Source organism: Carcharodon carcharias, chromosome 28 (assembly GCF_017639515.1).
Source record: "Carcharodon carcharias isolate sCarCar2 chromosome 28, sCarCar2.pri, whole genome shotgun sequence".
Lineage (NCBI taxonomy): Eukaryota > Metazoa > Chordata > Chondrichthyes > Lamniformes > Lamnidae > Carcharodon > Carcharodon carcharias.
The window spans coordinates 20,186,744-20,203,729 of NC_054494.1; the positions used below are offsets into that span (position 1 = coordinate 20,186,744).

Consider the following 16,986-nt stretch of genomic DNA (forward strand, 5'->3'; position numbering starts at 1 on the left):
GGTCTGAAGGCTTTGATGTAATAGAAGATAAGCTACGTTTGAAATGTTAAGTAGGTAAACATTGATGTAAAGGGATCATGTGCATTTTTAAATTAACCAGACTAGATTGATTTCAAAGAAGGGGTGAAGTTAAAGGAGAGGCCAGGAGAAGTTAAGAAACAGTGTGTTTATTTTTCCCAAAGGTTACTGGTAAAATTGGTACCTTGATGGATTTTATTATTGGAGAGGTAAAGTCCAAAGACATAGTGAAACAATGGGAATTTGCATTCAAAGGGGAAATATGAATAAAAGAGCAAAGATTGTGTATAAGGGCAGGAATTCTAAGATCTAAAATAAGTGTAAAAAGCCTCCAGCATCCATGCCTCAAGCTGCTGTCTACAAAGAACTGAAGTTAAGAAAACTCACTTTGAATTGGATTGTTCAGAGTATCATGTTTCTTTGCCTGGATCTTTTAAAATCAATGTGTCTTACTGTTTCCTTAATGAAAGTATAACTGGGGTTTAGATTAATTAGGGGATTTAAAAGTATCATAATAGTAATTTGTAGATCCAGGTATGTGCTTAAAATAATTTCTTCTATTAATAAAGTTTTTAATTTAGTTTTGTTAGAAATCTATAAGACTCGGTGGTCTTATTACTACTGAATTCAAGCCACTCATCTCGAAATTTATACAAATTGCAAAACAGTTGTGACAGTCATTTCAAGTTTCCCGTTGGGATTTAAGCAGTTCAGCATTTATGATTGGCTGTGCCATAACAGGTTGGAGGAGGGCGTTGAGGGGAGATTAGTTACAGATTTGAATTGTTTTTGTAAATGTAGTGATTTCTTTTTGGCAACTTTTTTAACATTAGTTGAATGCTCTATGCTTAAACATCCTCAGAGAATCAGCACTGGGCCTCCAATTTTGCCATTGTTAGTTACTCTGCCTACTGCATGCAGGTGTCATGAAAGAGAGACAAAACCTATATTTATACAGCACCTTTCATGATGTCCCAAATCGCTTTACAGCCAATTCAGTACTCTTTAGTTATAGTCACTGCTATAATGTTGATAATGTTATCAAATGTCAGAGCAGGCTTGAGGGACCAAATGGTCTACTCCTGCTCCTAATATGTATATTCATACGTCATTCTGGGATGGATGAGCTGGGTTTAGATAGCCTTTGTCATCCATAATTATCTTGTGATCAGAGGGTGGAATCGTGGCTAGTGTTCTATTTATTTTGTTGCTAATAAAAGTTCACTGTGAGCAGGCTTTATGGGGTGGGATTGCCAGGACAGGAGTGTATAATCGGCTCAAAGTGAATCAGTAACCTGTTTTACAATGCACATGGAAACATAGAAACTTAGAACCTAGAGCAAGAGTAGGTCATTCAGTCCCTCGAGTCTGCTCCATCATTGAATATGTTAATAGCTGATCCTGTATCTCAACACCGTACTCACGTTCTCTCCCCGTACCTCTTGACGTCTTTAGAGTCCAGAAGACTATATATTTCCTCCTTAAATATATTCAATGATTTGGCCTCCACAGTTTTCTGTGGTAAAGAATTCCACAGGTTTACCAGCCTCTGAGTGAAGAAGTTTCTCCTCATCTTAGTCCTAAATGGCCTACCCCGTATCCTACATCCTCCTGTATCCAGTCTGTCCAGCCCTGTCAGAATTTTATACCATTCAATGACCTCTCGTTCTTCTAAACTCCAGTGAATGCAGGCCTAGTTGACCCATCTCTCCCCATACAACGATCTTGCCATCCCAGGAATCAGTCTGGTGAGCCTTCACTGCACTCCCTCTATGGTAAGTGTATCCTTTCTGAGGTAAGGAGACCAAGGCTGGGATTTTCCAGCCCCTCGCTGGAGGGACCCACCACGGACGAGGCGACGCCCCAGCCAGAAGTCCAGTGACTTGCGGCAGGACTGGAAGATCGTGGCGACGGACGTTCTGTTTTTCCTACCGAAGTGGATAACTTCACACTTACCAACGTTATACTGCATCTGCCATGTATTTGCCCACTCACTCAACTTGACAAAGTCACCTTGAAGCCTCTAAATATCCTCCGCTCCACTCACATTCCCATTTAGTTTTGAGTCATCAGCAAACTTAAAAATGTTACATTTGGTTCCCTCATCTAAACCATTAATATATATTGTGAATTAATATATATTACGGTATCCTAATAGTCACCACCTGCCACTCCAAAAAAGAACCATTTATTCCTACTCTCTGTCTCCTGTCTGTCAACCAATTCTCAATCCGTGCCAATATATTATCCCCAATCCCATGTGCTTTAATTTTGCACATCAACCTCTACATGGGACTTTATCAAAAGCTTTTTGAAAATTCAAATACACCACATCCACTGGTTGTCCCTTATCTATTCTGATAGTTATGTCCTCAAAAAAACTCCAGCAGGCTTTCAAACATGATTTCCCTTTTGTAAATCCATGTTGGCTTTGTCTAATCCTGCTGATATTTTCTAAGTGTCCTGTTATCACACCTTTTATAATAGATTCTAGCATTTTCCCTAGTACTGATGTTAGGCTAATTCTCTGTTTTCTCCCTTCCTCCTTTTTTAAATAGTGGGGTTACATTTGTCACTCTCCAATCTGCTGGGACTGTTCCAGAATGTGCAGAATTTTGGAAGATGACAACCAACACATCAGCTATTTCCATGGCCCATCCTTTGGTACCCTGGGATGTTGATTGTCAGGCCCAGGGGATTTATCGGCTTTCAGTCCCATTCATTTCTCCAGCACTATTGTTTTACTGATGCTACTTTCCTTCCATTCCTCCTTCTCACTGGGCATTCAGTTCTGTAGCATTTCTGGAAAGTTATCTGTGTCTTCTTCCATGAAGACAGAAGTAAAGTAGTTGTTTAATTGCTCTGCCATTTCCTTGTTCGCCATTATAAATTCTCCTGTTTCGGACCTCCTGCCTTAACTAATCTTTTTCTTTTTACATACTTACAGAAACTCTTACAGTCCGCTTTTATGTTCCTTGCAAGTTTACTTTCGTACTCTATTTTTCCCCTCTTAATCAACCTCTTGGTCCTCCTTTGCTGAAAGCTAAAATGTTCCTATTCCTCATGCTTGCTACTTTCTCTAGCAACTTTATATGACTCCACTTTGGATCTAATACTATTCTTAATTTCTTTTATTAACTATGGAGCCGCTTTACTTGTTGTGTTTTTGCACCAGAAAGGAAGGTCTAACTATTGCAATGCATACATTCATTCCTTAAATATTACCCATTGCCTATCCACCATCATGCCCTTTAATGAAGTTGCCCAATCTATCGTAGCCAGCTCACTCCTCTTGGCATTGCAGTTTCCTTTGTTTAGATTTAGGACCCTTGTTTCAGATTGGACTACTTCAGTTTCCATCCTAGTGAATATTTCCATCATATTATGATCACTCTTCTCTAAAGATCCTGCACAACAAGGTTATTAATTAACCCCTTCTGATTGCACAATACCAAATTTAGGATAGTCTGTTCCTTAGTTGGTTCCTTGACATACTGGTCTGAAAAACCATCCAGGAATTCATCTGCCACAGTATTATTGCTAATTTGGTTTGCCCAGTCTATATGCAGAATAAAGCCACCCATGATTACTGTAGCATCCTTGTTAAATGCATCTCTAATTTCTTGTTTAATGCCGTCCCCTACCTTACCACTACTATTTAGAGACTTATAGACAACCCTCACTAATGTTTTCCGCCCCTTGTTGCTTCTTAGCTCCACCCAGACTGATTCTACATCTAGATTTCCTGAATGAATATCCTTTCTCACTATTGGACTGATTTCATCCTTAACTAAGAGCACCACCCCACCTCCTTTTCCTTTTTGTCTGTCCTTCCTAAATGTCGAGTAGCCTTGGTTAGTCAGTTCTCAGTCTTGGTCACTCTGCAACCATATCTCCATAATCACAATCATATCGTATCCATTAACATCTATTTGCACTGTTAATTAGTCTACCTTATTGCGAATGGTCCATGCATTCAGATACAGTGCCTTTAGGCTCATCTTTTTTACATTTTTTTTGTACTAAGGCCCTATTTGCTGCTGGCCCTTGTTTCCTCTGCCTTCCGCTTTTTCTTTCTACTTTTCTGTTCTTCATTTCTATCTTTGTTTCCCTCTCTTGTGTCTGCCCACTCAGGTTCCCATCTCCCTGCCACTCTAGTTTAAACCCTCCCCCACAGTACTGTCGAATACCCCTGCAAGGATGGTGGTCCCAGTCCTGCTGGGGTTAACAATCGTCCAGATTGTACAGGACCCATTTTCCCCAGAATCAGTCTCAATGCCTCAGGAACCTAATTCCCTCCTCCCTACACCATCTCTCCAGCCTCACGTTCATCTGGCCTATTCTCCTACTCATGATTTTGCTGGCACGTGATACTGGGAGCAATCAGGAGTTTTTTTCCATTGACTTCAACCTTGTCCTTTTGTCTACGTACCTATTATCCCATTCTGTTGTGGTGCTTTTTATGAGCTTTTTGAGGTAATGAAATATCATGATAAAGTTGTCTGGCATAGTAGATGTTGAAAATATACTGTAGTGAGAAGCAGCAATCAGCAGAGCCTTCAGACTTGCTGATCACAAAACAGATAGAATTGTGAACCATTCAGTCTTTGTTCTCTGGTCTTTTAAAAGTAATGTTGCACATAAACACCTGAGCACCCAGAAACAGGAGAAGCTTTGGGGCCTTTGGTTTCTCTCCCTGGCCCTAGGTGGGGAAAGGAGGGATACTTAATAAGCTGAAGCTGTAAAACAGTAGAGTTTTGTCAAGCTGAGTGGAACCAAGTTAAGTCCTTTGGATCTTGTGGGTAAAGGTAAGACAACTAGCTCCCAAAGTTCAAAAGGGCTAAAAAAAGGAAAAGCAAACTGCAGACATCAAAATTAAAGAAAGACTTTATTTATATAGCACTTTCTATGGCTCCATGACCCAGAGTGCTTTACAGTCAATTCATTTTCTTTTAAGTGCAGTTAGTGTTGCAATGTAGGAAATGCAGCAATCAACTTGCACACAGCAAGATCCCACACAATGTGACAATGAGATAATCTGTTTGAAGTGATGTTGGTTGAGTGATAAATATTGGTCAGGACATCAAGGAGAGCTTCCCTGAACCTCTTTACAATATTGCCATGGGAACTCTAAAAGCATTGGGATTGAACATTTTATATTTTTATTCAACAAAATGGTGAGTATAACATCTATACATTATTTTGCTATTATATCTATGCTAGTTCCTCTTTCATTAATTTTTTTTTTCCTGATAGTAAAACAAAATCTAAAAGGAGCTCTGATATTGTGATGCTCTGCTGCTTTTCAAAGATGGAAGAAAATTCCTGTGGAGATGCAAAATAGATCCAGTAACTAAGATAATTGACGAACAGGTTTCCTCTTCATTGATCTGGACATGCTATCAGAAACTGCCCAGGATGGCCAAGCAAGCCACTCATTTCAACGGCAATTAGAGATGGGCAATAAATGCTGCCCTTGCCAGTGATGCCCATATCCTATATAAAAGAGTAAATTTTAAAAGAAGAATTGGATTGGGGATGCATCAAGCATGTCTCTTCCTGTTGCTTCCACCCCTAGGCAGTCCAGCTGCTGCAGCACTTGAGGGATTACAGCACTTGGAAAATCCTTGGCTGAGGCTGAGGTTTGAGACATCTTGCCGTTGCCTTCTAACTGGTATGAGGTCATGCTGTGATTTCAATCACAAGCAGCTTGAAGAATTCTATAACCAAACAGTGTTCACTGAAACAATGTTGAACTTACAAAATAATTACTCTCAGATCAAAGAAATGTTTGAGCACTAGGGCAGCACATGTAATGAAATGTAGGCCCGTGTGACATAAGAACCGGGGGGGTTGAGAGTGCATCAGACATGACGTTCTTTGACCTCCTGCTAAGGAGCCTTTGACTGGCTGTTTGGGCAGTCTGCTCTTTGTGGTTTACATGATGCATGCTCGTTACTGCTTCTTTCATGTTAATGTGATTTAGTCTGAGTTTACATCAGTTACTCCAGTACAATACTTAGCAAAAAGTCTATTCTTTATATTTACGCTCATGACTTTAAGCCCAGCTGTATTGTGATTTCACTGATGCTAAATGTGTAAGTTTGGAAATTCCGTTGAGATTCTCTCGATCTCTCACTCGCCAGTTACACCGGAATTCTGTCGATTGTACGCTGGAGTTACATTGGGACACTGGAAAAACTCCAAAGACATTCTACTTTGTATTGTGAATACTTACTTCATTTCCTATTTGACCCAGTTGTGAAGAAGTATGTTTTTGCTATTCATTCATGGGATATGGGCCAGTGTTTATTGCCCATCCCTAATTGCTCTTGTGAAGGTGGTGGTGAACTGCTTTCTTGAACTGCTGCAGTCTCTGTGGTGTAGGTACACTCACGGTGCCGTTAGGGAGTTCCTGGATTTTAACCCAGCGACAGTGAAGGAACAGCAATATATTTCCAAGTCAGGATGGTGAGTGACTTGGAGGGGAACTTCCAGGTGGTGGTGTTCCCATGTCAGCTGTCCTTGTCCTTTTAGATGGTAGAGATTGTGGGTTTGGGAGGTGATGTCTGAGGAGGCTTAGCGAGTTGCTGCAGTGCATCTTGTGGATGGTACACACTGTACTTCGGTGGTGGATGGAGTGAGTGTTTGTGGAAGGTGTGCCAATCAAGCAGGCTGCCTTGTCCTGGATGGTGTCAGAAAATAAAACCGTTACAATTGACAGAAATTAACAGATTTGCTTTTTTGGAAGAGAAAAAGTTTTAGAAAAATGATGCATGGTAAAATTGTGAACTGCACCTTTTGTTTACATTGCCAGTATTCTCTTGTGCCATTCTTTTGGATTAAAGTATTCTTAGTTAAGAACTAAAAGGTGAATTCCTCTGCTGACCATGAATGATTTATCTCTCAGTTTATGACAGGAATGATGCCTGTGTGGCATAGGGCACATGTTGATATGTAAGTGATCTCCGGGAATCATGTGCAGATGTTACCATTAGTTGCAGATTTTTGGGGAGAAGGTTATGGAGATACTGTGGGCTGGTGCTCGAGGGAAAGCTCTGACTTGACTGGTGTGACACTGAGGCTTTTATGTGCAGGCGGATGTATTTCTTGTTGCCGCTGGTGGGAGGGAGATGGAATATTAATCTGTATTCTATAGGGACACGGATACATTTCTTGGTAATATATGTGGGGGAGAGGCTTATTAATGTTATTTTTGTATCAATGGGGATACAATTTTTTGGCAGTGCCACTGGGATAGAGGTAACATTAAGCAGATGCACCCAGGATATGTGTTGGCTAATATACTATGAAGTTTTATTATTTTGCCCTTAGATTATTTTTTCTCACTTTGTGACATTAAACAAAATGCACGCGATGATGATAGTATACGCATATATCGAAGAGGAAAGAGCCAACAGAATTGTAATAAGCGTTTTTGGAACAGCAATGTTATGAAATGAATGAGAAAGAGAAAGAGACTTGTACTTATAGAATACCCTATTGCATCTCAGAAACATCTCAAAGTGTTTTGTCTACAATGAGCTGGATTTTACATTCAGAGATAGAGCAATGGTGCTTATCACTGGCTTTGAAGAAAACCGCCCACAAAATCTCATGATCTCTGTGGCATGGATTTCCCCTCACTCAACGTTAGTTTGAATCTGGCGCCAAGTCAAGGGGAACTTGCGTCCAGCAACAAGTGATGCGATCAAGCGATGTAAGCAGCCAATCACATTGAAGCATTCTCACAGACAGCAAACCAGGAAGCCAAAAACCGCTGACTATCCATTGCTTTTCAATATTATTTTATATTGAGAGAAATCAAGATTGGAACATGCACATGTGATTAAGGGAGAAGCTGAAATATAATAAACTTCTAATTAAAAAAATGTTATTTCTAAAATTGTGGAATTCTTTCATCAGAACGGAGAAATCTAATATTGGTCAAATGGAGAGCCGGTGGGAGACTCATGTTGGCTCCTCCTGGGAATGCCCATTGCAATAACATGCCAATAAGGTGGGTCTTCCAGGGAACAGGTGGGAGGTCACGCCCACAGAGCTACCAGCCAATCAAAGGTCAGCAGCTATTTTGCTCAGCAGCGCCACTGGGAAGGTGGTGGCTGCTGCAGGGAAGACACCCCCACCTGAGTCCTGGATGCCAGGATGAGGCCCTTAATTGGGCATTAATTGCTCACTTAAGGGCCTCAATTGGTAATGGGGTGGGAAGGCTTTCCACGGCCCTTCCCGCCATGTACTTAATCGGAGTGGAGGCAGGAAAGTGGTGGGGTCCCCACTCACCACCCGTCCGCCCTGATTAAATGCCCTCCCTGCCTTCAAATTCACCACAGGGGAGAGCATAAAATAACACCCTAAGACAGCAAATTTTTTGTGAACTTGGCTCAGCTGCTATTCAGAAGAAGCCTCTGGTTTAGGCTTGGGAGGCAAAAAGCGATAGAAACCACTGTGAACATGGAGAATGCTAACAAAGAAATGAAGTACTTTAAACTGGGCCAAAGAACAGTGATGAAAATGCAGAATTTATTTTTTCAAGTATTCGAAAAATGGGAAAATAGGCATCTCAGTGGGAAAGTGTAAATGTAATGGTAAAAATACTGATGCCAGTGGGAAGCAAGGAATACATCTACCAGAGGAGTGCTTTATGGAGCTGTTGGATACTCTAATGATTTCACTTGTGGAAATTAAATTTCAGTGATAATAAGTGGCCAGTCTACATTGTGAAATTCAAAGCTTAGCAGAAACCCAATTCCTTGGACAGTTAATACTAAAATTTGTGAAATGGAAGTTCGGTAGGAACTCACCTTTGACAGCACTTTCCAAACCCACGACCGCTAGCACCTAGAAGGACATGGGCAGCAGACATATGGGAACACCACCACCTGCAAGTTTCTCTTCAAGCCACTTGCCAATCTGACTTGGAAATATATCGCCGTTCCTTCACTGTCAAAAATCCTGGAACTCCCTCCCTAACAGCACTGTGGGTGTACCTACACCACATGGACTGCAGCAGTTCAAGAAGGCAGCTCACTACCACCTTCCCAAGGGAAATTTGGGATGGGCAATATATGCTGGCCTGGCCAGCAATGCCCACACCCCATGACTGAACTTAAAAAAAGATGCACTTTTTCTATTATTTTAAAGTTATTAAAAGAAATCATCAAAACTGTTCCATTGTAGAAGACTCAATGATATGTTTGAATCACAGAGTACCAGGCACATTGATGTGTTAGCGAAGTGTAGCAGTTAGGTGGAAATATTGTTGTTAGTCAGTGTGACAGAAGAGGAGACAGTGGTTCATGGGAAGGAATTAACTCTAATATAACTGGGCCTATAACCAGACAGGAATCTAATGTCCAAGTGTTCAGCATTTGGAGTTAAATCTGGCAATTGGTGGAAGACAAGTTGGAATTAAAAGGAAAAGCTTCATAGTTCTATACTTGTTGTCATATGTGATGATGATTAAATCAGTCAATGAGTTGAAGGTTGAAGTAGCTGGAAAAGCAAAAGGCCACTAAGTGGACTGTTTTATGTGGTCTAGCTCCAATTTTGTCTGTTGGCCTCCGGATGGCTTGGTTAGATTATGCTATGACTGCAAGATTACTAAGTCTCAATGGAGAAGAAACTTCACTGGCCCCACTCCAATTGGAATCAGAATACCTTGGGCAAAGGACTGTTGACAGGATTTTGGGAACAAGCTTGTAATTTTTTTTACTGTCCACTGAGGATGGTGATTCATGAATGCCCCCTAAATTCAAAACTGTGAACTACTGTTTGTTAGAAGTGTTAACTCCATATTATTGAAGAACTAGATTGTTGCCCTCAGCGCTATCTGGAAGTTGAAGGCAGTTCGATCACACAAGTTTGAGAAAAACCGAGGAGGAACACAGTGAGAATCCCAAAAGTGTGTCTGAGAAATTAAATAACTTGAAAGTTGAAAATGAAACATTGGTGCGCAAATTTGGCATTCAGAAAGCTGGCCAGTCCCTATTCGGTAAAGAACCTAATCCACAAATTGATCATTAACCATTGAAAGTGGTCTTGGTGCTCCAGAAAGGTTGACCTCCAGTGGCAGCTTCCAGGTTGCAATACTGTACTGTCCTGATAGAACTGAGATCCGATGTGGAAGAATTAACAGAAAGGAAATGCTTGATGGTTTCCTATGAATCTGCACAAGTCAGGGAAAATTTATTCTCGACAAGTGAAGCAATAGTATTAAATCTTAGAGGAATAAATCAACTATTGGATGAAGTAGAATTCATAAGACAACTCAACATGGCAATGTCCTCAAGAGTGATGTGTTTTGTGATAAATGGTTGCCTGGTAAAGCATACTGTTCCAGGAGGCTGCAATGGGGAAAAAATGAGTTAAAATTAGTTTTCTTTGATAAAGAGGTTTCAGAGTTGACACCTGAGCAGAATCTGTTTCAATTTTTCAGTGCTTTGCATGAAAGTTTTTCAGGTTTTGCACGCATGATGTGCCTTACTGGGCTTGTGATTGAAATGAGAACATGATGGAATTCAAAAGGTCCTGTGAGATTTTTGAGACGTGTTGGTTAAAAGAGCTGAAGGTGGCAGTTGCTGCTCCTAGTGTATGAACGTGCCCACCCTGACCTTGACGATATTGATTTTGCAGGTCTATACGATTTTCATTGTTGTGGATGTGTGACTGAATTAGCTGATGAGTCTGCTTCCATCACAAGTCACAGTTTGCTGCTTGCAAAGATTATCTAAGAACTCAGTCTTAGATGCTGGACTATAGTTTACAGCACAGTAGTTCAAATCTCTGCTCTCTAGCTCTTGACATCTCTTTTCGACTGGTGAAGTAAAATAAGCTGTTAGAACTTTCAAAACAACAATTGAAACTGCAAATAAAGGCAGTGTCATTCTAAATTAGAAACTGAAGTCATTTTTAGTCATAAATTGAAGCACAGTACTGACAATATACCAGCACAGTGTTAATAGTACATTCACATCCCAAACTGAATGTGGTGAAAGCAATTCTATTTGAGTCTGGCTGAAGAAATCTACATCTATTCAAAAGAGTTTAAGATCATTTGAGATTTGAATATGAGTCATAGTTTGGAAATACCAGAATTTTAAGGAACTTGAATTTAAGGAATTAGAATGGAGAAAAATTTGGAATGTGTTCAAGTGGATCATTTTCTATGGAAAAGGCAGGTTGACCAGATGTTAGATTATTCTAGAGCTCAATCAAGTAATATTAATGCGGCCTTACGCCAGTTTAGTAATTTCCTCTCTACTTGAATCAAGTGATACCTAGGTAGCAGAACTGCAACCTGAAACAACTAAGGAGCTGTGAATCCTTGGAATTCTCTATCCCAGAGGGTTGTGGATGCTCCATCACTGAATATATTTAAGACTGAGATAGACACATTTTTGTACTCTCAGGGAATCAAGGGGATATATGGAGCGGGTGGGAAAGTGAACAGTGGAGCAGGCACGATGGGCTGAATGGCATACTTCTGCTCTTATTTCTTAGGTTAACTGAGCCCAACCATCTGAACAAAGTAGATTGTTGTAATGTTCAAAGCAAGGATTCCCAACACCAGAAAGGTTCAACAAAGGTATATAAAAATGAACAGAATAAGAGAAGCTGTGAGAGAGAGATTGAAGTATCAAGACATTATGGCACCATTGAAAATCACGGATTTCCAAATTGCCACCTGGATGTAAAACTGGTGTTGGAGATCCCAATGGAAATGAATCCATAACAAATGGCTGATTGATGTCAAGCATTGCCTGGGCCCCAAGTTGGAAATCTACCCAATTTCTAAGGCAGAAAAGTGCTTTTGACTTTTGCATCTGTAGGGATGCATTTCTCAGTAAGGGAGAGGGGATTTTAAGTATCTACATTCAGTCTGTGCTGCTTGTTTGAGACCAGCCATTATATGCTGCTGATCTTTTGTAATACTCTTAAGTGATAAGCCCCATGAGGGGTGGAAGTCCCACTCAGCCCTCATTAGTCCGGCCTGCACTGCTTTATGGCTGCGGGGTGGGTTGGAATGGAGCAAATCAGCTCCACGGCAACATTGTTTCTGGGGGCCGGGGTGCAATTCGTGTGTCCCACCCCCACCCCCCAAACCCTCATTATTCAGCCCTATCTTTCCATCGGTTTCAAGTCACCCTTTGCATTCTGTTACTTTCACCTTTTCACCTCTGCGGAAGCCTCTGAAGAGACCTCATTGAAACAAAACATTCAGAACACCTCCCTGTCTTGCCTTTACTGTCCTCCTGTGTTTGATTTTGGGCTTGGCAAAGGTGTCGATCCCTGTTGAGAGTGGGGACGGTGAAGGTTCCAGGAAGAAGGAGCGAGCTTCCTTTGGTATCGCCTACAGTATTTCACGCCCCAAAGAGTTTTACAGCCACTGAGGTACTATTGAAATGTTATCATTGATGTGGAGGTTTAGATAATATAGATGCAAGAAAGCCTGGAATTCATCCAAAATAAATGCTTCTTAACTTTGTTCATGGTGAAAAGAAATGAGTATTTAAAAAAAAACTCTTAAATTTGAGGTTGACAGTGCCAACAATGCAAAGGCCAAGGAAATTCTCCTTTAGTTGCATATTTAATTCACAGTAAACTTTAGCACCATTATTATTTTTTTTAGAAACTGCTGGAAAAAGTCGAGAGATTTGCATTTTATGAACGTGCAAAGAAATCTTTCGCTGTGGTAGCTACAGGGTAAGTTTTTTTCCATAATGTTTAAATTCAGCTTTTTTTTATTTTATAAACGCTGGATAAGTCAACTTCTGAAGCCTCAAAAAATGGGGTCGACTCATACTCCGGGTATAAAAATGAACCGCTGGTGTAGGTGGTCAGCATCTTTGTCGTTCGCCATGTGGGGTCGGCTCTGTTTGGGCATGGCTTAAAACTCCTGTGCATCTTCGGCCTGTATCGCCTGCTTGATTCCTTGTACCCAGTTATAAAACATCCACGTGTCGGGTGAAAACTTGAGGATGATTACTCATGCGACTATAATAAGTCGTGGCTGAAAAGGAAGGGTCGACTGATACACTGAGTACATGCAAAAATATGACTTTTGGGGATGAAAAAATGGGTTTGTCTTGTATGCCGGGTGGACCTAGAGGGTCAGAATGTCAGAATGTGTAGAAGAGAACAAAGTAAACTATTTGTGCAGAATGTGGTCTATTGCTTTCAGATGTAGCCCAAGACTTTTCAAACGTCCTTCATTTTAAAATAAAATATACTGGTGAATCCCTATGGTATTACACACAGGGGAATTAAGACCTAAGCGTTGTCCTCAGGTGAAGCCGGTTTAGAACCACTGAAAGGGAAAGGAAAAGGAAGATATGCTGATGTGGGGGTGGGTGAGGAGGTATGTGTGGAGTATGAACATTAATATGGGTCACTTGGGCTGATTGGCCAGTTTCTGTACTGTAACTTTCGTGTAATATATGTAATTGGGCCAGGAAATCCTGATATAGTTCAGTCCTCATTTTAAAGTCATGCATTCTGTCTTTATTCTTCCATTATAAATTTTCATGTCCACTTTTATAATGAAGGCGGCCTCTGTAATCCTGTCACGCTGTAATGGAACCTGTTTCCCAGTGGTGGTGCTGTAACATCTCCACTTAAGGGTGGGTGCAGTTATGGCATCACAAGATTACATAGGGACCCAGCCCCTCTGCCGTGGTGAAAATCCTGGAAATGGTCAGAAATTCCAAGTCCTGCCTCCCTCAAACACAGTGTATTCCATTTTCGTGGGCGTTGGAATGGAATTGGGCCAGTGTTCGTGCATGCACAGTTTACAAAGGCAGTTGGCCATTTAAATCATTAGCTGCCTCTAATGAAGTGGACTTGGTAGGCCAGAGTGTGAAACCTGGAGTGTGCAGACTAGACCAGGTCTAGTTGTGGATGCATTTGGATAGCCAGGGTACCCCTATGGAGAGGTAAGGTGTCCCTTTGGGATTGTCTAAAGTATACATGCATGTGCGTAATAAGTGTACAAACTCTTTGGAACTGTCAAGCTGTCAAGGAACTGTCAAATGACACTGGGTGAGTTGGCATGGAGGGGCTAATGGCAAAGGGTGGTGGGTGGGGGGGCATGTGTTGGCTCAAAGTTGGCATAGGGGCTATAAAAGGCCACGGGGATGTAGAGGGCATGGGGATGTGAGCGGCCATGAGGGTTGATAGAGGGATATGGAGGCTATGAGGGGCTATGTGGGATGGTTAGAGGGGCAATTGTTGCCCTAGCGGCTATGGGGGTGGTTAGAACATCATGGGTTGACATAAGGGGTATGAGAGCCATGGGAGTGGGTGGAGAGGCATGGATTGGCATTGGGGTATGAGGGGCCATGGGTGGGGGGATATGAATTGGCATAGGTTGTTGTGGATGAGCATAGGGAGTGGAGAGGGGTGAGGGCTGGAGGGCTGTGTTTAGTGGCAGTGGTGGTGGTATAGTGGTATTGTCACTGGACTGGTAATCCAGAGACCCAGGGTAATGCTCTGGGGACCTGGGTTCAAATCCTGCCACGGCAGATGGTGGAATTTGAATTCAATAAATATCAGGAATTAAAAGTCTAATGATGACCATGAAACCCATCTGGTTCACTAATGTCCTTTAGGGAAGGAAATCTGCTGTCCTTACCTGGTCTGGCCTACATGTGACTCCAGACCCACAGCATTGTTGTTGACTCTTAAAAATGCCCTCTGAACAAGGGTAATTAGGGATGGGCAATAAATGCTAGCCAGCGACACCCGCATACCATGAGCGAATAAAAAAAGCTTTTGTTCAACACTGCACCGGAGCACAGAGGCAGGCCTTCTGCCTATCCTTCACACCTGGTAGCCTCCACACTGGTTGCAGGGCAGTAGGCCCAACCTCCAATCCAGCCCTCCCTGCCCCATCCCACCCCCCGAAACAAAACCCCAACCTGCAGGCAGCCATTTTTAAATGTCAGGTTTGCAGACCCAGGACCTCTCCTGTCTCTGTGCACCCGACCCTGGGCTGGAAGCCTGTGTCAGGCTGTTATCATTATAATTGTAGATACAGGCATTTCTAATGGGAAATGTGTATTTTTTTAATACATAGATTGTATGCTAACAAGCTTTGGTTTACTTGACATTTTTACTTGAGAAGCTGATACACCAGGGCCCTGAAATGTTATTGTGGGTCACGAGAAGATGTCAAGGCAGCAGGGAGAGGAATTTAAGATGAAAGGATTAATTGTTTCTGCATTTATCCCATTGGCATGATTTGTAGGCATGTTGGAAAGAAAATGACTACAAATATAGCCCAGAAAATGACATAGTGCAGTGATGCTTAAGCAGCAACCGTTACTGTCTGTTTAAGCCATGGCTCTTGCTGGGTAACATGATTGATCTTATAAGAAAGAAACCTGTTTTACATCCTTATTGCTTTTTGTTTCAGGGAAACTGCCCTATACGGAAACCTCATCCTTACAAAAGGAGTGATTCTTGCTGGAGGAAATGGCGATTGAGAATGTAGCAAATAGAGGATAAACTTGGAATAAATTTTATTGATAAAAGTTGCTGAAATGCAGATTATTGGTTCTAGTGATGCTGTGAATTTTTTCCTCACAACATGGTTATTTCTGAATGATATCACGATGAAATATGAAAAAAAATTATATATGCTACAATTGGAAATGAATGCAATGCACATATTCTAATCTCAACCTGAATAAATTACTGGTTCCTGATTTGAATGTTAACGATGAGGAAGGGGCTAAATATTGTCACCATTTACTGTTAGGAATTGTGATTATGAAACAGATTGGTGGGATAATTTTCCAATGTTATGAACTGCTACATCCAATGAATAAAGAAACCGTTAATGATTATTAATGCAGGATGGGTAAAATTCATTTATACATCAGTCTGTTTTAAACTCTAGTGCTATATATTTGTGGGGATTATGTAACATCACTTGCAAGTGTTACAATGAATTACTGGGGATGAATTTAATTTTATTTGAATAGTCTAACTATTGTAAACATTAATCCAAGAACAAATTCATATTGGAAGCCTCCACCTTCACAAACAATATTCAGTGAACTGCTTTTGTTTAAAACCATGTGGGACTCCCCAAGTGTTTGCAATAACTTTTCATTAAGACCATCTTTATGTAAGCTCAAATAAAAGTCAGATCACGCAATCTGAAGAGCATAATTTAAGCTTGTGCACCGAAAGTGCTGAATACTGTACACAAATTCCATGCCAGTCCCTTGTGAAATTAAAGCAAATCCCTCACTTAATGTCAACATTGTGCAAAATGCCAACAGCTAAATAGGTCTGTTGTTCTAACTGTAAGGCTCAAAATGATTGCCAAACTGATGATGCTTCACTCCTGTTAATAGACTGCTAGGGGGTGATACAGGAATCTAAATGTAAGAGATATGTCTCTGAATTTCAGATTACACAATTATTGTGGAACAGCTAATTGAGAGCAGAGATTCAGACCATGAACTGCAGCTTTGTTTCCGCAGCATTCCTTGTCTTTGTAGGATAGCAGTACCTTATTGTGGGCGTTGGCTATTTGCTGAATCTGGTCTTAATATTTTGATTTCAGGAACAAGATTCAGCTCCCTACTTGAATTCACTCTGCATTTCCTTTCCAGATAATGCAATGGCTCACTGATGCACAAGACAGGGGATAATATTTCAAAAAATAGTTTTCAGGTCAACCGCAAATCCTCGGACCCATTTGATTCAGCAACGAATTATTCATAGGGATTACATCAGTCAGAAGCTACAATGCATTGAGCCCAGATGCGTTTAATGTGGGGATGGAGAGAAATCCAGAGCAGGTTCAGTTGTCAACTAAAACAAAGAGAAACATGCTCATGCATTTACAATACTGGCTTCTCTGGGAGACTTTGTCTGTTTGACAATAAAATGCACAAACTGCCCACAACTTGCAGAGAATACCAGGAAACGTTATCT

The 16,986-nt window shown here is 41.1% G+C and overlaps 1 protein-coding gene across 2 annotated transcripts in view; it reads left to right on the forward strand.

Moving 5' to 3' along the window:
- Positions 1 to 16,198, forward strand: part of fuom (fucose mutarotase) — a 125,040-nt gene extending 108,842 nt beyond the window's left edge. The window contains exons 5-6 of one of the 2 annotated variants that reach the window (XM_041176412.1): positions 12,668 to 12,741; positions 15,452 to 16,198. In XM_041176412.1, the coding sequence (XP_041032346.1) occupies positions 12,668 to 12,741; positions 15,452 to 15,521 (144 nt within the window). In that variant the 3' untranslated portion in view covers positions 15,522 to 16,198. The remainder of the gene's footprint in view (positions 1 to 12,667; positions 12,742 to 15,451) is intronic. The other variant, XM_041176413.1, reaches the window with a different exon arrangement.
- Positions 16,199 to 16,986: the final 788 nt, after the last annotated feature.